Raw genomic sequence first — 24,924 nt, 5'->3', positions numbered from 1 at the left:
GACGGGGAACAGACGACAGAGGAGTAACATATTGACGGGGGACAGACGACAGAGGAGTAACATATTGACGGGGAACAGACGGCAGTGGAGTAACACATAGACTTTCACTTAAATCCAGATCCAATCCAAGACAGAGAAACATTAAATACATCTGAATATAAAACCTCCAAGACATAAAATGTATGTCATTGATAATCCACTGACCCTCGATTTCAAGTGAAATTCAACAGAAAGATAGAACAATCGGACATTGTTATAATGTTCTTAACTGCCATTATTATATTCTAAACGACGACAATGTATTGAGAGTGAACATATTGCAGTTATTTAAGCAGAAGGTTTAATTTAGAAGGAACCTACTACATTGTGTGTATGACCATCGCCCATTGTAGTGGTGACTGAGGTAATTACTCTATCACTCCACCATATATACTGATCTTGTATTTAATCAGACCTTTTACACATTTCATAACAAAACAACATTCTGAGGAGCACAAAGGGCTTGTAAAATTATATACCTGTTACATGTTAACATGGGCAACCAGTAGTAAAAATATAATGTTCCCTATTGCCTTCGACCACTAAGTATGTGTGGATGGATAGAAGGATGACTTATGAATGACCTCACTCTACTTGTTTGACTATAAATATGTGTATTACATTGGTACCTCACTTTGGTACCAATACCAGAGTTACCTCCCCTACAACACTAGCCGGTCAATTTAACTCATAAATTTAACAAATAATGTTTTGTGATGTCCTACTACAAAAATGGAAGTCATAAAGGCTAATCCAGCTGTTCACTCTTTCTGTTTAAAACAATAAAATATAAAGAATTGAATAATCCATAAAATGTAAGCCGGAGTTGAGTATATCTTAAACACAATTTGAACACAATAGTTTAGTGTTGCCAGTATTTACTACCAATTCTATTTTGTTCCGATAAATGATTACATGTACGTGCTGCTACAGTTACCTTTATAAGCCCCCCAGCCGGTAACAAAGCAGGTGCTACTGATAAGGTCCATGTCCGTATCCGCAAGTCCAGGTATCGGTTGAATGTAAGTGTTGAACTTTACTCTTCCTTTTAACTTTATGATGGACATATCGTGTAAGACATTCCCGTCGTAATCTGGGTGCTGCAACGCATACAATGTAATAAATGCGAGATATTAGTATCTAATGTCATCATAATCTGGACTTAATGATACTAGATAAGTACCTAACGCCATCATAGTCAAAACGTCATGTTACTAGATTATTATCTAACGCCATTATAGTCAGGACGTCATGTTACTAGATTATTATCTAACGCCATCATAGTCAGGACGTCATGATACTAGATAAGTAGCTAACGACATCATAGTCAGGACGTCTTGATACTAGATTATTATCTAACGCCATTATAGTCAGGACGTCATGTTACTAGATTAGTATCTAACGCCATCATAGTCAGGACGTCTTGATACTAGATAAGTAGCTAACGACATCATAGTCAGGACGTCATGATACTAGATTAGTATCTAACGCCATCATAGTCAGAACGTCATGAAACTAGATTAGTATCTAACGACATCATAGTCAGAACGTCATGATACTAGATTAGTATCAAATATCATCATAGTCAGGACGTCTTGTTACTAGATTAGTATCTAATGTCATCATAGTCAGGACGTCATGATACTAGATTACTATCTAACGCCATCATAGTCAGAACGTCATGATACTAGATTAGTATCTAATGTCATCATATTCAGGACGTCTTGATACTAGATTAGTATCTAATGTAATTATAGTCAGGACGTAATGATAACAGATTAGTATCTAACGACATCATAGTCAGAACGTCATGATACTAGATTAGTATCAAATATCATAATAGTCAGGACGTCTTGTTACTAGATTAGTATCTAACGCCATCATAGTCAGGACGTCATGTTACTAGATTAGTATCTAATGTCATTATAGGCAGGACGTAATGATAACAGATTAGTATCTAACGCCATCATAGTCAGGAGGTCTTGATACTAGATTAGTATCTAATGTCATCATAGTCAGGAAGTCTTGATACTTGATTAGTATCTAATGTCATCATAGTCAGGAGGTCTTGATACTAGATTAGTATCTATGGTCATCATAGTCAGGACGTCATGATACTAGATTAGTATCTAACGCCATCATAGTCAGAACGTCTTGTTACTAGATTAGTATCTAACGCCATCATAGTCAGAACGTCTTGTTACTAGATTAGTATCTAATGTCATCATATTCAGGACGTCTTGATACTAGATTAGTATCTAATGCCATCATAGTCAGGAGGTCTTGATACTAGATTAGTATCTATGGTCATCATTGTTAGGAAGTCTTGATACTTGATTAGTATCTACTGTCATCTTAGTCAGGAGGACTTGATACTAGATTAGTATCTAATGTCATTATAGTCAGGAGGTCTTGTTACTAGATTAGTATCTAATGCCATCATAGTCAGGAGGTCTTGATACTAGATTAGTATCTAATGACATCATAGTCAGGAGGTCTTGTTACTAGATTAGTATCGAATGTCATCATAGTCAGGAGGTCTTGTTACTAGATCAGTATCTAATGTCATTATAGTCAGGAGCTCTTGTTACTAGATTAGTATCTAACGCCATGATAGTCAGGAGGTCTTGTTACTATATTAGTAGATACTTGATTAGTATCTAATGTCATCATAGCCAGGGGGTCTTGTTACTATATTAGTATCTAATGTAGTCATAGTCAGGAGGTCTTGTTACTATATTAGTATCTAACGCCATCATAGTCAGGAGGTCTAGTTACTAGATTAGTATCTAATGTCATCATAGCCAGGAGGTCTTGGTACTATATTAATATCTAACGCCATCATAGTCAGGAGGTCTTGTTACTATATTAGTATCTAACGCCATGATAGTCAGGAGGTCTTGTTACTAGATTAGTATCTAATGCCATCATAGTCAGGAGGTCTTGATACTAGATTAGTATCTATGGTCATCATTGTTAGGAAGTCTTGATACTTGATTAGTATCTACTGTCATCTTAGTCAGGAGGACTTGATACTAGATTAGTATCTAATGTCATTATAGTCAGGACGCAATGATAACAGATTAGTATCGAATGTCATCATATTCAGGACGTCTTGTTACTAGATTAGTATCTAATGTCATTATAGTCAGGAGGTCTTGTTACTAGATTAGTATCTAACGCCATGATAGTCAGGAGGTCTTGTTACTATATTAGTATCTAATGTCATCATATTCAGGACGTCTTGATACTAGATTAGTATCTAATGTCATTATAGTCAGGAGCTCTTGTTACTAGATTAGTATCTAACGCCATCATAGTCAGGAGGTCTAGTTACTAGATTAGTATCTAATGTCATCATATTCAGGACGTCTTGATACTAGATTAGTATCTAATGCCATCATAGTCAGGAGGTCTTGATACTATATTAGTATCTAATGTCATCATATTCATGAGGTCTTGATACTTGATTAGTATCTAATGTCATCGTATTCAGGAGGTCTTGATACTTGATTAGTATCTAATGTCATCATAGCCAGGAGGTCTTGTTACTATATTAGTATCTAATGTAATCATAGTCAGGAGGTCTTGTTACTATATTAGTATATAACGCCATCATAGTCAGGAGGTCTTGATACTATATTAGTATCTAATGTCATCATATTCAGGAGGTCTTGATACTTGATTAGTATCTAATGTCATCATAGCCAGGAGGTCTTGTTACTATATTAGTATCTAATGCCATCATAGTCAGGAGGTCTTGATACTAGATCAGTATCTATGGTCATCATAGTCAGGAGGTCTTGATACTATATTAGTATCTAACGCCATCATAGTCAGGAGGTCTTGTTACTATATTAGTATCTAACGCCATGATAGTCAGGAGGTCTTGTTACTATATTAGTATCTAATGTCATCATAGTCAGGACGTCATATTACTATATTAGTATCAGATGATATTAAAGTGAGGACGCCATGATACTCAAAGAGAATGTGTTTATAAAATGTTTGTATAATCTTTAATACTTGTAGTATAATCTTTAATACTTGTAGTTTAATCTTTAATACTTGTAGCATAATGCTAATTTCGTATCCACTTTAAGGTTGGTATATCTTTGACCATGTTTTTATACCTCTATTATCTTCTTCACTGCCATTTTCTTTTCGCCTCTAGTTTTCCTTTCATTTTTTTTTCTGTTGTATTCCCCGATCACTACTCTGAACTTCTTTGCCCTTCGAAAGAAAAATGGTTTAATAAAAAAACAAAAAAGTCACTCTTTGACTGCAAGTTGAAAATCATCTCTGAATGAAGACACTATCTCGAAATAAGATAACAGTACATGCTAGTTATTATAGCACATTGTGCACTGAGAAGATACATGATAATTACATACGACTTGTCGGCCACGGTAAAGCCAGTGGGACATGTCGTCTACATGATAATTACATACGACTTGTCGGCCACGGTAAAGCTAGTGGGACATGTCGTCTACATGATAATTACATACGACTTGTCGGCCACGGTAAAGCTAGTGGGACATGTCGTCTACATGATAATTACATACGACTTGTCGGCCACGGTAAAGCCAGTGGGACATGTCGTCTACATGATAATTACATACGACTTGTCGGCCACGGTAAAGCCAGTGGGACATGTCGTCTACATGATAATTACATACGACTTGTCGGCCACGGTAAAGCCAGTGGGACATGTCGTCTACATGATAATTACATACGACTTGTCGGCCACGGTAAAGCCAGTGGGACATGTCGTCTACATGATAATTACATACGACTTGTCGGCCACGGTAAAGCCAGTGGGACATGTCGTCTACATGATAATTACATACGACTTGTCGGCCACGGTAAAGCCAGTGGGACATGTCGTCTACATGATAATTACATACGACTTGTCGGCCACGGTAAAGCCAGTGGGACATGTCGTCTACATGATAATTACATACGACTTGTCGGCCACGGTAAAGCCAGTGGGACATGTCGTCTACATGATAATTACATACGACTTGTCGGCCACGGTAAAGCCAGTGGGACATGTCGTCTACATGATAATTACATACGACTTGTCGGCCACGGTAAAGCCAGTGGGACATGTCGTCTACTTGATACGACTTGTCGGCGACGGTAAAGCAGTACTAGAAAAAGACCTCGAGATCTCGTGGTGTGACCTATATCTACTGTAGATTTAGTGGACATGATAATCACGTGTATCTGAATGGAACATGGAAGATCACATGTTACTTACTTGCCTCGGTAAGTGCAGTGGGCCGCGGTGAGTATAGTGTTATCGTTCAGAAGAGTACCGCCACATATAAACTTGTTACGGTACAAGAGCAGAACCTGCCATGGCCAGGCGTCCTCCGGAGCATCGGTGCCACCGATGATGGCAGGGGGCGGTACGTCCGGCCCATTTCCTTCCTCTTCCCCTGTAATGACAATTAGAGATATTGGGTAATCTTAGTTAAGGCGTGACATGTAGAACTATACCTACCGTGGGGTGGGGCGCGACATGTAGACCTAAAGCTACCGTGGGGTGAGGCCGTGACCTGTAGACATATACCTACCGTGGGGTGGGGCGTGACCTGTAGACCTATACCTACCGTGGGGTGGGGCGGGATCTGTAGACCTTTACCTACTGTGGGGTGAGGCGTGACCTGTAGACCTACAGTCAGGTCCCTGTAATATCACAACAGTCAGGTCCCTGTAATATCATGATAGTCAGGTCCCTGTAATATCAAAAAAGTCAAGTCCCTGTACATTGTAATATCATAACAGTCTGGTCCCTCTAATATCATAACAGTCAGGTCCCTGTAATATCATAGCAGTCAGGTCCCTGTAATATCACAACAGTCAGGTCCCTGTAATATCATAACAGTCAGGTCCCTGTAATATCATAACAATCCGGTCCCTGTAATATAGGTCCCTGTAATATCATAACAGTAAGGTACATGAAATATCACAACAGTCAGGTCCCTGTTATATCATAACAGTCAGGTCCCTGAACTATCACAAGAGTCAGGTCCCTGAAATATCATAACAGTCAGGTCCCTGTAATATCATAAAAGTCATGTCCATGTTATATCGCAACAGTCAGGTCCCTGTAATATCATAACAGTCAGGTACCTGTTATATCACAACAGTTATGTCCATATTATATCATAACAGTCAGGTCCCTGTAATATCATAACAGTAAGGTCCCTGAAATATCACAACAGTCAGGTCACTGTAATATCATAATAGTCATGTCCCGGTAATGTCATAACAGTCAGGTCCTTCTAATTTATAGCAGTCAGGTCCCTGTAATATCATAACAGTCAGGTCCCTGTAATATCCTAACAGTCAGGTCCCTGTAATATCATAACAGTCAGGTCCCTCTAATATCATAACAGTCAGGTCCCTGTAATATCATAACAGTCATGTCCCGGTAATGTCATAACAGTCAGGTCCTTCAAATATCATAGCAGTCAGGTCCCTGTAATATCACAACAGTCAGGTCCCTATAATATCATAACAGTCAGGTCCCTGTAATATCATAGCAGTCAGGTCCCTGTAATATCATAACAATCAGGTCCCTGTAATATCATAACAGTCAGGTCCCTGTAATGTCATAACAGTCAGGTCCTTCTAATATCATAGCAGTCAGGTCCCTGTAATATCATAACAGTCAGGTCCCTGTAATATCATAACAGTCAGGTCCCTGTAATATCATAACAGTCAGGTCCCTGTAATATCATAACAGTCAGGTCCCTGTAATATCATAACAGTCAGGTCCCTGTAATATCATAACAGTCAGGTCCCTGTAATATCATAACAGTCAGGTCCCTGTAATATCATAACAGTCAGGTCCCTGTAATATCATAACAGTCAGGTCCCTGTAATATCATAACAGTCAGGTCCCTGTAATATCATAACAGTCAGGTCCCTGTAATATCATAACAGTCAGGTCCCTGTAATATCATAACAGTCAGGTCCCTGTAATATCATAACAGTCAGGTCCCTGTAATATCATAACAGTCAGGTCCCTGTAATATCATAACAGTCAGGTCCCTGTAATATCATAACAGTCAGGTCCCTGTAATATCATAACAGTCAGGTCCCTGTAATATCATAACAGTCAGGTCCCTGTAATATCATAACAGTCAGGTCCCTGTAATATCATAACAGTCAGGTCCCTGTAATATCATAACAGTCAGGTCCCTGTAATATCATAACAGTCAGGTCCCTGTAATATCATAACAGTCAGGTCCCTGTAATATCATAACAGTCAGGTCCCTGTAATATCATAACAGTCAGGTCCCTGTAATATCATAACAGTCAGGTCCCTGTAATATCATAACAGTCAGGTCCCTGTAATATCATAACAGTCAGGTCCCTGTAATATCACAACAGTCAGGTCCCTGTAATATCATAACAGTCAGGTCCCTGTAATATCATAACAGTCAGGTCCCTGTAATATCATAACAGTCAGGTCCCTGTAATATCATAACAGTCAGGTCCCTGTAATATCATAACAGTCAGGTCCCTGTAATATCATAACAGTCAGGTCCCTGTAATATCATAACAGTCAGGTCCCTGTAATATCATAACAGTCAGGTCCCTGTAATATCATAACAGTCAGGTCCCTGTAATATCATAACAGTCAGGTCCCTGTAATATCATAACAGTCAGGTCCCTGTAATATCATAACAGTCAGGTCCCTGTAATATCATAACAGTCAGGTCCCTGTAATATCATAACAGTCAGGTCCCTGTAATATCATAACAGTCAGGTCCCTGTAATATCATAACAGTCAGGTCCCTGTAATATCATAACAGTCAGGTCCCTGTAATATCATAACAGTCAGGTCCCTGTAATATCACAACAGTCAGGTCCCTGTAATATCATAACAGTCAGGTCCCTGTAATATCACAACAGTCATGTCCCTGTAATGTCATAACAGTCAGGTCCTTCTAAGATCATAGCAGTCAGTTCCCTGTAATATCACAACAGTCAGGTCCCTATAATATCATAACAGTCAGGTCCCTCTAATATCATAACAGTCAGGTCCCTGTAATGTCATAACAGTCAGGTCCTTCTAAGATCATAGCAGTCAGTTCCCTGTAATATCACAACAGTCAGGTCCCTGTAATAGCATTATAAACACGTTATGTCATATTAAGTGTTGACATTTGTTGTTAAGATGATTATTTCACATTATAAAGAATATGGTACTTAAGGATATACTCTTTAAATCGCGTTTACATCTCGCTTTGATGTAAAAAAAAACACTTGTTTTATTATTTGATTTAACAAATTACGCTCAATTTTAAAGGAAACATTTAAAAATTGTGTCAAAAAGTAATTGCCTATTGTTTGCATGTTTGCAGAAGTTTTAAGATCTTTCTTGCAAATGCTACAATATTGGTATTTTTTTTTTATCTATTTAGGTCGACTGAACCTCTTTTGATTATTGATTTTGCAAAAGCTAGGTATGCAAATCAAATAAAAATTACACCGAACCCCTACTCCCTAACAGTGATAGAGGTTTATACGGCGAGATACTTTTGACAGGCGCCGTGTAACCTCTAACTGCACATAGCTGATTTTCCCGATGCTGACAATCAAATTTTTCAAAGTTCGGTTTACAAAAAAAATATCGTGTTAGCATACATTTAAATGTTCAACAGGGTCCAATCAATATTCCTTTCCATAAATCCATATCTAAATGAGAAGAATTTCGTGTCAAAGACATAAACAATGAGTTTTTTCTCTTTCTAAGTGAAGCAGACAATATTTGTCGTGATTTTCCGGTTAATACAAAAATGGATTACATGTAATGTTCTATAAGCGGAATACAAACAAACTCTATATCATTTCATACCGTTTGAATTACTCCCTGCTATTTTGTATCAACCCAAGAAGCCGTGTTGTAAAAGTAGGTTTGAGAAGTGCTATAACGACATGGACACATATTTTGAGTGTTCTATTTCGCAATATATTATATATTTGTGTTTGTGACATACATATGGGATCTATATTATATGAACCGTGAGTAGACATCGTTGTCATGAACTGTGAACCACTTAATTGAGTTTTTCAAGCCGATTTTGTTCCGCCCAGATTTCGGGCGGAATCTGCATCAAAGAATTAGTCGGCAAAATCGTTTCCAATAATAAAAAGGCCGACCAGCGGCCTCTTATGTTATAGGAGTAACGGAACCCCCCGACCAGTCTTTCATTTGTTTACTGTTTTTAGTAAGAGAAACGCATTTTCTTTTACCCCAATGAATATATCGATCGTTAAATCTACAAAACGTGTAGAGAAATTATTTTGTTTTGCGTGTAAGTTTAATTGTTTTTCTTACATGAAAATGTAAGTTAAAGAAATATCACTTCCATAATTTAAAGGAAAATACTAATTTTATCAATTGTGGAAACATCGATTAATTTCTGATTACACACGCACACGACATTGTAGGAACTTGGTCTGGCCAAAACAATGAATATCACTTAAAACTAAAACCTTTTGACATATTTTGATGAGATGAAGACAGCGGAGCCCTGGTCCCTGACAGACACACTAAGACATCGGATTACTGGACAAGTATGCGTTTAACATATGGTAGTAAACTTTGCACTGTAGAGGAAAATGCTTAGCAGAACTGGTAAAGAATATCCTAAATTGAATGTGTAAATGATGAAATTGATTATGGTAATGATGTGTATCATATATGTATAAACAGAAGTGATCCTTGGAGCTCTATTGATAGACTAACTTACATTAAAACATACTCTGTTTAGAGTACTTCTAAATGGTAATGACCAACTTCAACAAGTTGAAGATAATGCTGATTCAATAATCCATTTTAGTATAATGTATCGTTTGTATTGCTATAGAATGCCATGTTATTTATTTTCAAATCTACAAATATTTCAAAATGCTATTGCTTGAAAAAAGTACACATTTTAAAAGCTGATGTCACTTACCTCCTGAGGAGATCTCCCTACTCGCACCGTAGCCACTGATGGCTAGAACCAGAAGAATCCACCGTCTGTCCATGGCTTTTTCTTGCTTGAACTAACTATTGGCAGCCGTAACTCTAATTTATAAGGTTTACTTAACCCTCAGGTCAGTCCACCTTTGTCTTGGGCATGTCACGTTATACTCTGGCCATTAAATTTGTAAACATAATCGTTGTTAGTATTTTGGACCTCGTGACGCAGAGGAGTGGACATTCGATTATCGTCTCCATCTATCCTTTGTTCCAGTCAGAGTACCCTACAGCTACATTGTAAGTTTTGATATCTCAAAATATACACTTCGACAATTTTGTACAGTTTCATCGGTCGTGAAAATAAAAACAAGCTGTTTGTTTGAGCGTCAAGTGACACGCACTAGGCATACGTCATTTACTTTAAACGCCAGAAGGTATTGGCGAAAGTTGAAGGGAAACATTACGGTTGCCTATGACCGAAGACCACAAACCTTCACAAATCGCTAATTTAACATGTAGACTTTCTTTTCACAATAAATCGTGACCGATACGCGTTGATCAACACAATTCAGCCGATTTTTCTTTTACGGCGTTCGGAGCAGTATCGTGACACCCATCCACGCCTTTAACCAAAGTAATAGCATGAACACCTTTTATCAGCATCGTAAACAACCCGTCACAATATCACTAAACATATCACTGCGAAACAATCGTCAAAGTAGCATGTTACACTGCCAAATCAGAGCGTCAAAGTGACATGTTACACTGCCAAATCAGATCGTCAAAGTAACATGTTACACTGCCAAATCATCGCGTCAAAGTGACATGTTACACTGCCCAATCAGAGCGTCAAAGTGACATGTTACACTGCCAAATCAGATCGTCAAAGTAACATGTTACACTGCCAAATCATCGCGTCAAAGTGACATATTACACTGCCCAATCAGATCGTCAAAGTAACATGTTACACTGCCAAATAATCGCGTCAAAGTGACATGTTACACTGCCAAATCAGATCGTCAAAGTAACAGGTTACACTGCCAAATCATCGCGTCAAAGTGACATGTTACACTGCCAAAATCATATCGTCAAAGTCACATGTTACACTGCCAAATCAGATCGTCAAAGTCACATGTTACACTGCCAAAACATAGCGTTAACGTAACAGGTTACACTGCCAAATCATAGCGTCAAAGTGACATGTTACACTGCCAACATCATAGCGTCAAAGTAACAGGTTACACTGCCAAAATCATAGCGTCAAAGTAACAGGTTACACTGCCAAATCATCGCGTCAAAGTGACATGTTACACTCCCAAATCAGATCGTCAAAGTCACATGTTACACTGCCAAAACATAGCGTTAACGTAACAGGTTACACTGCCAAAATCATCGCGTCAAAGTAACAGGTTACCCTGCCAAATCATCGCGTCAAAGTGACATGTTACACTGCCAAATCAGATCGTCAAAGTCACATGTTACACTGCCAAATCAGATCGTCAAAGTAACAGGCCACAGTTTAGCAGCTACAGGTCACAGTTTCACAGCTACATGTCACAGTTTCACAGCTACATCTCACAGTTTCATAGCCACAGGTCACAGTTTCACAGCTACATGTCACAGTTTCACAGCTACATGTCACAGTTTAGCAGCCACAGTACACCGTTTCACAGCTACAGGTCAAAGTTTCACAGCGACAGGTCACAGTTTCACAGCGACAGGTCACAGTTTCACAGCCGCAGGTCACAGTTTTACAGCTACAGGTCACAGTTTCACAGCCAAAGGTCACAGTTTCCCGGCTTCAGGTCAAAGTTTAACAGCCACAGGTCACAGTTTCACAGCCGCAGGTCACAGTTTAACAGCTACAGGTCAAAGTTTCACAGCCAAAGGAAACAGTTTCACAGCCACAGGACACAGTTTCACAGCCGCAGGTCACAGTTTTACAGCTACAGGTCACAGTTGAACAGCCAAAGGTCACAGTTTCATAGCCACAGGTCACAGTTTAGCAGCCACAGGTCACAGTTTAGCAGCCACAGGTCACAGTTTCACAGCCATATGTCACAGTTTCACAGCGACAGGTCACATTTTACAGCCACAGTTCTCTGTTTCACAGTCACAGTTTCACAGCTACAGGTCACAGAAGTTACAGGTATTGGAAAAAGGGAACAAGAAAGGTAGAGAGTAAAGAAAACGCATATACAGTAACCATAGGAACGTCCAAGAAAATATTTTAAACGTATGAAATGAGAAAAACTTCCAAAGTATAACCGAAAACCTTTTAGGATATCAATTCATTCAGGTATCAATGCCGGATTCCACACGTGTTATTAAACCCCTGAACAGCCATCACAAGCCGATTGATCCTCACCATATCTTTATTGGCAAGATTTGCCATCAGTTGGCCCTTTTTCGACTATTTGGGAGGTTTTGGGAGAATATTATGGTCCAATGGATCTTTTACACTTACGCCTTATAAACTTCTGATATCATTCAAATGTTCTCCATGGGTATCGGAAACATTCAATAGAAATACAAAGTAATAACAAATGTATTTAAACAATTAGCAGTTGGTCGATACAGCAGGCTAAACAACCAATATAGAGTAGAACTTTTTACTGTAACATATGGCTATTACAACCCTCAGGATTCATCAGGGCTACTAAAGGTGAAAAGATTGCTGGTAATACAGGTCAAAGAACTGATATAAGAAGACAATGAGATGTCATTATCGTTTATTTATAAATAGAAACATAGAATAGTGATATCAACCTCAAAGACGACTGTAGGAATCGAGTAGACTCCGAATCAAATGGAACGATTCTCACTTCGTCATTGATACCCCGGGTCAACCTTCGGGCCAGGAAATTGTTATTAACTTATTAAATACGGAAAAGTCAAATTCAAAATCGATGAAAATAAGGCAAAATATCCTTAACTTCACAATAAAACAACTTTTACTTTGCAACACTTTGTCTTCCTAGATGTAAATGTAGCAGTATACCATAATTGATTACTATGCATGAGAATTATGTATTTACTTCTGCCCCTGTAATATGTACTTATCTATACAACGTCAACTATTGCTAGAGGTAGTATGTACTTATCTATACAACGTCAACTATTGCTAGCGGTAATATGTACTTATCTATACACCGTCAACTATTGCGACCTTTACCTATTTCTGTCAATGGCATCTTTCTGTGAAGATTGTTCACTGCTAACGGCGTGTTTCTTGTCCGTTGAGATTGTATGTCTCTATCTATGTACATTTGTAGGATAGATATATCCAACCGGAAAAATGGAGGCTTATCGATGCGCCCTAGTGACTTATGGTATACAAGTTTCAGTCAGATGCAAAATGTGACATATGGTAGAAAAACTTATGTTTAAATCAGATGCGCCCTAGTGACTTAGGATAAACAAGTTTATGTTAAGTCAAATGCACTGTAGTGAATTATGTTAAACCAATTGTCAAACAAGTCGCTATCTACCGTTTAAGAAAAATACACCCACATTTTCGTCTTTTGAGATGAATTATTTTTAATATCAAAAATAGCAAATTAATAAGACAACTACACAGTGTATAAGTATCAGACCTTCCAATGGAAATGTGTTCAATACAACATGGATTATGTGATACCTTACAAGAAATACTTTCAATACACACCGATTTACAGAGAACAATAGCACAACAATATGTTCACCACACCCTGTATGATAAGATAACTCAATGGATAGGTTTCCAACCTTCCTTCAATTAATGTGTCGCACAACCTCGAGTAGAGGTCAATTATATTGAAATGCGTTTAACACAACCCTGACTTTTCAAAAGTTTATATAAAATGGCGTTGAACCAATTTACCGCAATAGACAATTTAAAGAGTACTATGCGTCCGTAGTGCAAACCATTTCACTGTTATATAATAGAACAGTGTTTAATTCATCCTAAGATATTTCAAAATGTTCGACAAATGTACTCTATATAATTGAACTATTCAATGAGAATTACTGTACACACTGTACTCCGATGATGTTCGCCTTTATCTTCCTTCGTAATGAGAGCCGCAAAAATGGATTATCATGGTGTGAATGGCGAAATTATCAGTGGGGAGCATTACACCATCATATCACTAGATAGCCTAATGTCCCCTACTCCACCAGGAAGTACTCGGATAGAAAACTGATATACACACTTTCTCTCTTAAACCTACTGTCCCCTACCCGCCAGGAAATACTCGGATATAAAACGAGATAAACACAGATCAATACACATATATCTGTTTACTACAACACAGATCAATACACATATATCTGTTTACTACAACACAACCAGAAGGTGATTTATCTCTTTTAAATATCTAATCTGAACATCAAACTAATGCAAACAAAACACGTCAAAAAGGCCTTCAATCACCCAACTGATTGTGATTTACCTATGTGAATTACCTATGTATTGAAAGATCTTTGTTTTCTGTCAACGCCCCGAAGAAAAATATCTATAACAAGAGAACGGCACATAATAATGTTCTCTTGAGTATACGTATGCTTGGAAAGGACACACCTAATATAATACAATGCCGTCTCAGGAACCATTTTCAACCTTTCATCTCAGGATTCTCGCGTATGACCGACCCCTCAATTACTGATTGGGTCTGAAAAAACACCCTTCCTGGATTTTTATTATCAAAAAATTGGAGCCGTCACATCTTGAACATGCTTTATGTGAAGAATTAAGAAAAAGAAAGAATGACGACTCTGAAGCTCACCAAAATGTCTTTGAGCGAACCTTAATTCTCCTGTTTGGTCTTGTACGGGACCACTTTCCCTTTACTGATGGTATACTTCAAGTTGAGTCGATTAACATGAACAGTAGAAAGCATTTAACAAACAATTAAAATTGTAATAACTGTAAACATATGCTAAACCCAGACCCCTTCGCGTGGCCCCTTGTATACCCTAGATTTATGAAATGATCAAATCTTAACCCCTAGACAATCTATGGGTGGTCGGATGGCGCAGTGGATAGCGCAATTGGCTTTCAACAAGGCGGCAGGGTTTCGATTCCCCGATCGGACGTGAAAGGTATGGGGTCACTTGCCCGACCACGTTGTTTTTCTCCGGGTATTACAGTTTCCTCCCACAATAAGACCCCCACGCACGCTATTATCCGGATTAACAAGAGTGATTAATATAAGTTTAAATAACTTGTTTCATAATTGTTGTAAAATAAAAAATAAAAGTTTTTTTCCCAGACTCGTATGTCATTACAGTTTTGAAATATTTAGCGCTTGGTCACAACATGCCTCCAGAAGAGGATTCTTTACAAGCCGTTTACCTATTTATATTTTTTTTATATTGAAAACAAGACCTCATTTTTATGTTAAGTTTTTGATTCAACAAGGCCAATCTACTGATCCAACTTGTCTGATTATAAGAAAGGATCATTACTTATATTATTTGTTTTTATAAACCTCCCAGTTTTTGGATCCTAACATCACCAACAATAACCAAGTTCTGACCATACTAACACGTATATAACCCCCTGATACAGTGGTACGGCATTATATCAAAACTGACCATACTAACACGTATACAACCCCTGATACCGTGGTACGTCATTATATCAAATCTGACCATACTAATACCTATAAAAACCCCGATACCTGGTACGGCATTATATCAAATCGGACCATACTAACACGTATACAACCCCTGATACCGTGGTACGGCATTATATCAAAACTGACCATACTAACCCCTATATAACCCCCCGATACCGTGGTACGGCATTATATCAAATCTGACCATACCTGGTACGGCATTGTATCAAATCTGACCATACTAACACCTATAAAAACCCCGATACCTGGTACGGCATTATATCAAATCTGACCATACTAACACGTATATAACCCCCTGATACCGTGGTACGGCATTATATCAAATTAAGTCGTATATATTCCGAGAAGTTGAAAATGAGATTATGTCGATAAAAGAATTGAATGAATGCAAACTACAATAGGAATAACCCGCTTGGTGAGCTTAAACAACAATAATCTTACTGTACTAGATACAAGACTCAAGTCCCACCAAAAGTCCTGTAGGCCAGTGTAATAAAATATAGCTTAGAGCAAACCTTACCATCTGTGTAGTATATATATACAACCTTACCAACTGTGTAGTATATATATACAACCTTACCAACTGTGTAGTATATATATATACAACCTTACCAACTGTGTAGTATATATATACAACCTTACCAACTGTGTAGTATATATATACAACCTTACCAACTGTGTAGTATATATATACAACCTTACCAACTGTGTAGTATATATATACAACCTTACCAACTGTGTAGTATATATATACAACCTTACCAACTGTGTAGTATATATATACAACCTTACCAACTGTGTAGTATATATATACAACCTTACCAACTGTGTAGTATATATATACAACCTTACCAACTGTGTAGTATATATATACAACCTTACCAACTGTGTAGTATATATATACAACCTTACCAACTGTGTAGTATATATATACAACCTTACCAACTGTGTAGTATATATATACAACCTTACCAACTGTGTAGTATATATATACAACCTTACCAACTGTGTAGTATATATATACAACCTTACCAACTGTGTAGTATATATATACAACCTTACCAACTGTGTAGTATATATATACAACCTTACCAACTGTGTAGTATATATATACAACCTTACCAACTGTGTAGTATATATATACAACCTTACCAACTGTGTAGTATATATATACAACCTTACCAACTGTGTAGTATATATATACAACCTTACCAACTGTGTAGTATATATATACAACCTTACCAACTGTGTAGTATATATATACAACCTTACCAACTATACAAAGTTACCAACTGAGTAGTATATATATACAAACTGTCTGTATAATACATGACCCTAAGCCTCAAGAATTTAGTATATCATACCATTAATATATGTATATATAATCATGATACTGTATAGTATGTTGGCATGTCTCAGTTACTGTTTAGTATATATGCCAACCATATATATTATAAACAGCAAGCCATTACTGTTTAGTATATATGCCCACCATATATATTATAAACAGCAAGCCATTACTGTTTAGTATATATGCCCACCATATATATTATAAACAGCAAGCCATTACTGTTTTATACACATAACATTAACAATATATACAGAAGGCCATTTTCACATAATAATAAATCATAACAAAATATTTAATACGAAATAGCACATGTACTTTTAAAGATCCCACATAATGTTATAGACCACACCGTTGTGTAGAAAGTTACATTAAACCCTATTCTCCAGCATGGCACTAACCGAATTGTTTGTCATAAGCTTCATCTCTGTGTAAACATTGGCTGTAAACCATATCCTGTTTTTTCCTTCTGGTTCTATAACCCGGTTTAAACATTCCCTATAATGTCAATAGTTCCACAATTCTGTAACAAGGTACCGGACACCAGCATTATTACCTTGGGTAAAGAATGCCTTCATCAATGTATCACTACATGGCCAGCCTGCAAGCATGATCATTCTGTTGTATTGTGATATATATCAGAATCCATCATCAATATCAAAATTGTTAAAATAGTACCTATCCAAAATAGTACAATTGTGTAAGAACTATTGTTGTATAATTATTTTGGTATATTCTCCTCTGATGATGATGTAGTTTAGGCAGGTGTTTCTTGGTGACGTTTTTCTCTAACACCCTGTTGAAGATTTAGTTTGGACTAGGTGCTTTTCTGGTGCTGCGTTTACTTGAACACTGTTTTAAGAAATGTAAATAGAATGGCGTGCCACGTTTCCGGATCATCGAGGTACGCAGGATGGCTGGCATCTTTCAGCAGGAAGTCCTTAGCGTTGGTCAGAGCTGCCAGGTTCTTTCGTGCCTTCGGCCCGATTGATGCGTCTTTTCCCCCTGTTACTATGGCAGTTGGGATCTGAAAACAGACAATCAATTTACTAATATGGATCTGGAAATAGAAACAACTAAAGATGTTAAAGACAATGGGGAGATGAAACGGAAACGAACTAAAAGAGTAAAAGCCCAGTGGACCTTGAAAAAGAAACACCAGAAGAAAACAAGACCAATGCTTAGTTTTTTGGAAGATTTTGTTGGTTGATTGTATAGGGTTTAGCCTCCTATTAACAGCTAAGGTCATTTCAGGACGTGCCTCCATGTATGTGTGTGCTGGAGGCAGGATACGTTAACGAAGAGTTGGAATAGTGTACAGCATGTGTAATGGGAAATCTGTCCATTTCAAGTATTTTTTATGATAAAGCGAAAACTGTCTGTATGACTATAATGTTATATTTGGTGGGGACATGTGTGATACATTTAAACACTTGCCTTTGCCTCACTGAATTTTGACGCGTACTTCTCCGTTTCTACGGGTGCCACTGGCACATATCCTCTGGCCCTGGTCAGCACTGTATCGGGCTTGTCGAACAAGAAGGGGAGAGAGAAGCTCCCGCTCATCGAAGGGCTCACAATCACTGGAGTTGTCAGCTTCAGTGCCTTCACTAAGGCAGCAATAAATGAGCCCCGCTTTTCGGCGCCGACTTCACCCTTCGTACTCTCACCGTAGCCTGTAGATTACAAATCATGAATATGCAAAAGGTACAACAATTATGAGAGTGCAACATTGGTGATTGATCCAGAAAAAAAACCCATTTGTACAGTGACAACGTTACAGTATCAACGCTCTAACAAGACAAAGGGGGATAACTCACAAGACGTTCTGACATCTAAAAATGTGTCGGAATAACGTTTACTGAATAACATTTCTAATGATATTGCCGTTTCCAAATATTACAAAATAAGGAAACTAAGTTTTTATTATATATTTTTAAATGGTACACTAAAAGGTCATCAATATGTGAAACAAAGTTTTTGATTAAAATGTTTTTCATTTTTCCACTGTAACATTAGTTTTGTTGTGAAAATAAAGATAATAAAGTTAAGTTTTTCCCTTGACTGCTTCTAAGGTTATCAATCAAAATGGTTTTTGTTTTTGATAGTCATATGCATTTTCGGAATGCGAGAAATTTCTGTAGAAACGACAAGTATACTGGTCACACATTTTATGGGTATAACTGTATGCTGTTCACACATTTTGTATGTATACGTGCAAGCTGATCACACATTTTGTATGTATACATGTATGCTGTTCACACATTTTGTAAGTTTACATGTATGCTGTCACACATTTTGTAAATATATATGTATGCAGGGCAAACATTTTGTATGTATACATGTATGCTGGTCACACATTGTATGTGTATCACTGTATGCTGGTCACACAATTTGTATGCATACGTGTAAGCTGATCACACATTTTGTATGTATACATGTATGCTGTTCACACATTTTGTATGTATACATGTATGCTGTTCACACATTTTGTAAGTTTACATGTATGCTGTCACACATTTTGTAAATATATTTGTATGCAGGGCAAACATTTTGTATGTATACATGTATGCTGGTCACACATTTTGTATGTAAACAAGTATCCTGGGCACACATTTTGTATTGAAATAAGTGTGCTTGTCACACATTTTGTATGTATACGTGTAAGCTGATCACACATTTTGTATGTATACAAGTATGCTGGTCACTCATTTTGTATGTATACAAGTATGCTGGTCACTCATTTTGTATGTATACAAGTATGCTGGTCATACATTTTGTATGTATACAAGTATGCTGGTCACTCATTTTGTATGTATACATGTATGCTGGTCACACATTTTGTATGTAAACAAGTATCCTGTGCACACATTTTGTATGGAAATAAGTGTGCTTGTCACACATTTTGTATGTATACGTGTAAGCTGATCACACATTTTGTATGTATACAAGTATGCTGGTCATACATTTTGTATGTTTATATGTATGCTGGTCACACATTTTGTTTGAATACATGTATCCTTGTCACATATTTTGTATGTATACATGTATACTGGTCACATACTTGGTATGTATACGTGTATGCTGGTCACACATTTTGTAAGTTTACATGTATACTGGTCACATGTTTTGTATGTATACGTGTATGCTTGTCACATATTTGTATGTATACGTGTATAATGGTCACATATTTTGTATGTATACGTGTATACTGGTCACACATTTTGTATGTATACATGTATGCTAGTCACATATTTTGTATGTATACGTGTATACTGGTCACACATTTTGTATGTATACAGGTATGCTGATCACACATTCTGTATGTATACATGTATGCTGGTCACACATTCTATATGTATTCGTGTATGCTGGTCACATATTGTGTATGTATACATGTATGCTGGTCACACATTCTGTATGTATTCGTGTATGCTGGTCACATATTTTGTATGTATTCGTGTATGCTGGTCACATATTTTGTATGTATACGTGTATGCTGGTCACATATGTTGTATGTATACGTGTATAATGGTCACATATGTTGTATGTATACGTGTATACTGGTCACACATTTTGTATGTATACATGTATGCTGGTTACATATTTTGTATGTATACGTGTATGCTTGTCACATATTTGTATGTATACGTGTATACTGGTCACACATTTTGTATGTATACATGTATGCTGATCACACATTCTGTATGTATACATGTATGCTGGTCACACATTCTGTATGTATTCGTGTATGCTGGTCACATATTTTGTATGTATACGTGTATGCTGGTCACATATTTTGTATGTATACGTGTATACTGGTCACACATTTTGTATGTATACATGTATGCTGATCACACATTCTGTATGTATACATGTATGCTGGTCACACATTCTGTATGTATTCGTGTATGCTGGTCACATATTTTGTATGTATACGTGTATGCTGGTCATCGTCTGTGTTTGTATAATGCGCAAACACCTGTATGAACACATTGACGATATCACTACAACCTTATTTCCGGATCTCGACGTTTATGTACATAGTAAAATAAACACCTGTCGCACTCTAGGACTGACCTAGAATTATAAAAATAGAATTTTAAAAGCAATATAAGTAATAGAATGACATTTCAATGATTATGTAGTGAGAGCTTCGGTAATATACCCAACACCTGCTGTCTTTCTCACACTAACAAACAGTACACAGGGATAGTACTTGCATACATATAACCAGAGGTATGTACAGCATTTCAATCAATAGGTTAACATTGTGTTTGCGATCTACTTTTACTGATTACCTCTTTAGTCCTGCACCCTCCTTCACACTAATATTAAAATAGGATTGACGTTAAACTACTGTTTACTGCCATAGGTCAGTACCCCACAGCCCCACCGGCTGTGTCCTCGAAATTACAGGGCCCGTATTCATGAAACCATTATCACGCTCAAGCATGGATATTGCGCTCAAGCCGAATTTCTTGTTCTCCTTATAAATTAATTAAAAAAAAATCTTACATTTTGCATTTTGTCAATAATTTAGAAAAAAAATTAAAAGAATTAAGACCGAAAACTGTTTTCAGTGTTTATATTTAACTTTTGGATCGTTTGACATGATAAACGAGTTACAAGAAAGTTGGTTTGAGCAAAGAATTCATGCTTGAGCATGAAATCATTTTCATGAATATTGGTCTAGGGGCTACGCACATTTACCTTCTGCCCCCTTAAAATATGTCATCACAAAATTGAAGGCAATAGGTAAGCTATTTGATTTGTTTCAGGTAAAAGAAATACAAATCGCTAGCCTGATACCTGTCCTTTGAAGTTTTCAGAGCCACACTCGGCTTCAATGGCGTCTATTGGAGCCTGGCATGTTCCTGAGGTGAAGAGCACTAAGTAAGCGTACTCCCTGGACTGTTTTTGTGGATGCACCAGAGTAGATAGACTTGTTATACAGTATGTTTAACCTACCAGGAAGGTCGACTGCCACAGCACGGTACCCCGCGGCCCCCAGGAACGGTAGGGTGGGACACTTGGTAACCCAAGTCTCGGAAGTGAACTTCTGCCCGTGCAACAGCAGCACATCACCCCGGGATTCCACCTGAAGTACAGGCTCGCGTGTGCGGATCTTCATCTCCTACAACAAAAAACTTAACTATTATGTTAAATTGTTTAAATATCTCTGGACTCTGGCAACTGGAGTCAACACTTTTATAAGACTGCAACACCTCATAAAGTTAATCTCTCCTTACAAGCATAGTTAATCTCTCCTTACAAGTATAGTTAATCTTTCCTTACAAGCGTAGTTAATGTCTCCTTACAAGCATAGTTAATCTCTCCTTACAAGCCTACACAAACATATGATTCTGGTAAATACCACCAAATCTTCTAGAAAAGTTACAACATAACAATTGCCTACCAACAAAACAGCCTCTTTATTTTTCTGCTAAGGTTTTAAATTTGAAATACAGCAGGACTAATGTCAAAATATATAGATATCATGCCTTACTTGCTGAGTTACATTCATTTCATAAGGATATGATATGATATTCAAGAAAACCATGACGTCAATCCACACTTCCTAAATATGTTTAGCCAGTTATCTTACCTGACCTTCAAAAGTTAAATCGACCACTTTCTTCTCCACCGTGATCTTCTTGGCGGCTTCTTTAATCTTCTCAGGCACTGGCATCATCTGTGTGAACCAGGTGCCAGGCTGTGTGTTACCCGGCTGCGTGTTACCCGGTTGCGTGTTAGCTGCCATCTTTTTCTCCACGGAGGGTGTGTGCCAGTAGAAGCGATAAAGAAGAGCTAATCCACCACACAACACTAGAATGACGACCACAGAGGTCTTGTTCAGCTGGATACCCGATGGACTCATTCAGCCCGGTGCGTGACCTCGCATTCCCTGATAACAACAAGAACAGACTAGGTAATATAAGGTGCATTGTTAATACACTTGATAGCAATATATGAAGCCCAACATTATACGTGTTAGTGTCTTGAAATGATTTCTTGGATTTGACGGGAGACAAGTCGGTTGTAACATGTAGCGCAGGTTTCCGAACACCTGGTATCGCTCTTGGAATAGTACCTCGTGTTTGAATATATATCTCTTCAATTCCGGATTTATTTAGATATATCCCTGACGTTTTGTTCCCAACCAACTTTGAAATGAGACTTAAGTTAACATGGAATACACTTCGCGGTCGTCATCATGACTTGATTTCCAACAGTGGGATTTTTAGTGGCTTCCCTAATTAAAGATTTGATTACTATGACAGCTTCGGTAACCTACATAGTTTTCCAGGTTTGACAGGAAACATCGTAATGTGTTCCAAATGAGGTAAAAAAAAACCGGTTATCCGTCCTTGCCACCTGGTTTCACCTTCGGATTTTATATCCTACTTCTGTTGTTTTTTTGTTTTTTTTTCCCGTGTGTATTGTGTTCTGGTATTATGATCGACGCTGTGGTATATTTTCTAACATGAACAAGTAGCTGCAAACAGTTTTGCACATAAACGGTTGTTCTCCACACGGTAGACGGAAGGTTATTATATTTAGGCCCGAGTTTTCATAATATCTCGGACTAGTTATAAGGATGCTAATTAAGCGCTTCACCCAGTTATAGCTATTAAGAGTTTCATATTCATAGGTCAACCCGCTACACATTTTCTCACTTGTCGACGCATCATATTTCGATATCGGGTGTATCTAAAAAAAGTGCTTACAACATTGTTTGCCGATATTGGATATAAATCACCAAATTATTTAGGACTTTCATTTGCACAATACTGTCTGTCGATATAGGGTATATATCAACAGGTGTTTTAGAACTGACACCATACTGTTTGTCGATATAGGGTATATACCAACAGGTGTTTTAGAAATGACACAATACTGTCTGTCGATATAGGGTATATATCAACAGGTGTTTTAAAACTGATACAATACTGTCTGTCGATATAGGGTATATATCAAAAGGTTTTTTTAGAACTTGCACAATACTGTCTGTCGATATACGGTATATATCCGCAGGTGTTTTAGAACTGACACAATATTGTCTGTCGAATTAGGGTATATATCAGCAGGTGTTTTAGAACTGACACAATACTGTCTGTCGATATAGGGTATATATTACCCGCAGGTGTTTTAGAACTGACACAATACTGTCTGTCGATATAGGGGATACAACAGGTGTTTAAGAACTGACACAATACTGTCTGTCGATATACGGTATATATTACCAGGTGTTTTAGAACTGACACAATACTGTCTGTCGATATAGGGTATATATCAACAGGTTTTTTTAGAACTTGCACAATACTGTCTGTCGATATACGGTATATATCCGCAGGTGTTTTAGAACCGACACAATACTGTTTGTCGATATAGGGTATATATTACCAGGTGTCTTAGAACTGACACAATACTGTCTGTCGATATAGGGTATATAACAGGTGTTTTAGAACTTGCACAATACTGTCTGTCGATATACGGTATATATCCGCAGGTGTTTTAGAACTGACACAATACTGTCTGTCGATATAGGGGATATATTAACAGGTGTTTTAGAACTGATACAATAGTATCTGTCGATATAGGGTATATATCAACAGGTGTTTTAGAACTGATACAATACTATCTGTCGATGTAGGGTATATATCAACAGGTGTTTTAGAACTGACACAATATTGTCTGTCGCATTAGGGTATATATCAGCAGGTGGTTTAGAACTGACACAATACTGTCTGTCGATATAGGGTATATATTAACAGGTGTTTTAGAACTGATACAATAGTATCTGTCGATATAGGGTATATATCAACAGGTGTTTTAGAACTGACACAATATTGTCTGTAGATATAGGGTATATTATCAGGTGTTTTAGAACTGATATAATATTTTCTGTCGATAAAGGGTAT

General features: G+C 37.4%; 2 protein-coding genes and 1 long non-coding RNA gene across 3 annotated transcripts in view; all 3 read right to left on the bottom strand.

The window, feature by feature from the left end:
- Window positions 1–976: 976 nt before the first annotated feature.
- LOC110445237 (chymotrypsin-like elastase family member 1) lies at window positions 977–10,137 on the bottom strand (the record flags this gene model as incomplete). Its single annotated transcript, XM_021489740.1, has 4 exons — window positions 10,023–10,137; window positions 5,303–5,483; window positions 4,173–4,272; window positions 977–1,139 (listed from the first exon to the last, which is right to left on the bottom strand). Coding segments are annotated over exons 1-4 (517 nt in total), but the record flags the coding sequence as incomplete, so codon positions are not given.
- A 2,607-nt stretch (window positions 10,138–12,744) lies between these two features.
- On the bottom strand, window positions 12,745–16,252 carry LOC110445235. Its single transcript, XR_002462335.1, has 2 exons — window positions 15,897–16,252; window positions 12,745–15,840 (listed from the first exon to the last, which is right to left on the bottom strand). It is a non-coding gene; the product is annotated as an uncharacterized LOC110445235 (long non-coding RNA).
- A 902-nt stretch (window positions 16,253–17,154) lies between these two features.
- LOC110445234 (protein ABHD14B-like) overlaps window positions 17,155–24,924 on the bottom strand; it is a 12,493-nt gene continuing 4,723 nt past the window's right edge. The window contains exons 2-5 of the mRNA XM_021489738.1: window positions 22,608–22,907; window positions 21,971–22,136; window positions 18,437–18,675; window positions 17,155–18,026 (exon numbers count right to left, since the gene is read on the bottom strand). Coding sequence (XP_021345413.1) covers window positions 17,841–18,026; window positions 18,437–18,675; window positions 21,971–22,136; window positions 22,608–22,880 — 864 coding nt within the window. The 5' untranslated portion in view covers window positions 22,881–22,907 and the 3' untranslated portion in view covers window positions 17,155–17,840. The remainder of the gene's footprint in view (window positions 18,027–18,436; window positions 18,676–21,970; window positions 22,137–22,607; window positions 22,908–24,924) is intronic.

The sequence above is a fragment of the Mizuhopecten yessoensis genome, unplaced genomic scaffold (assembly GCF_002113885.1).
Source record: "Mizuhopecten yessoensis strain PY_sf001 unplaced genomic scaffold, ASM211388v2 scaffold2125, whole genome shotgun sequence".
NCBI lineage: Eukaryota > Metazoa > Mollusca > Bivalvia > Pectinida > Pectinidae > Mizuhopecten > Mizuhopecten yessoensis.
This window is presented reverse-complemented; position numbering and strand designations above follow the sequence as displayed.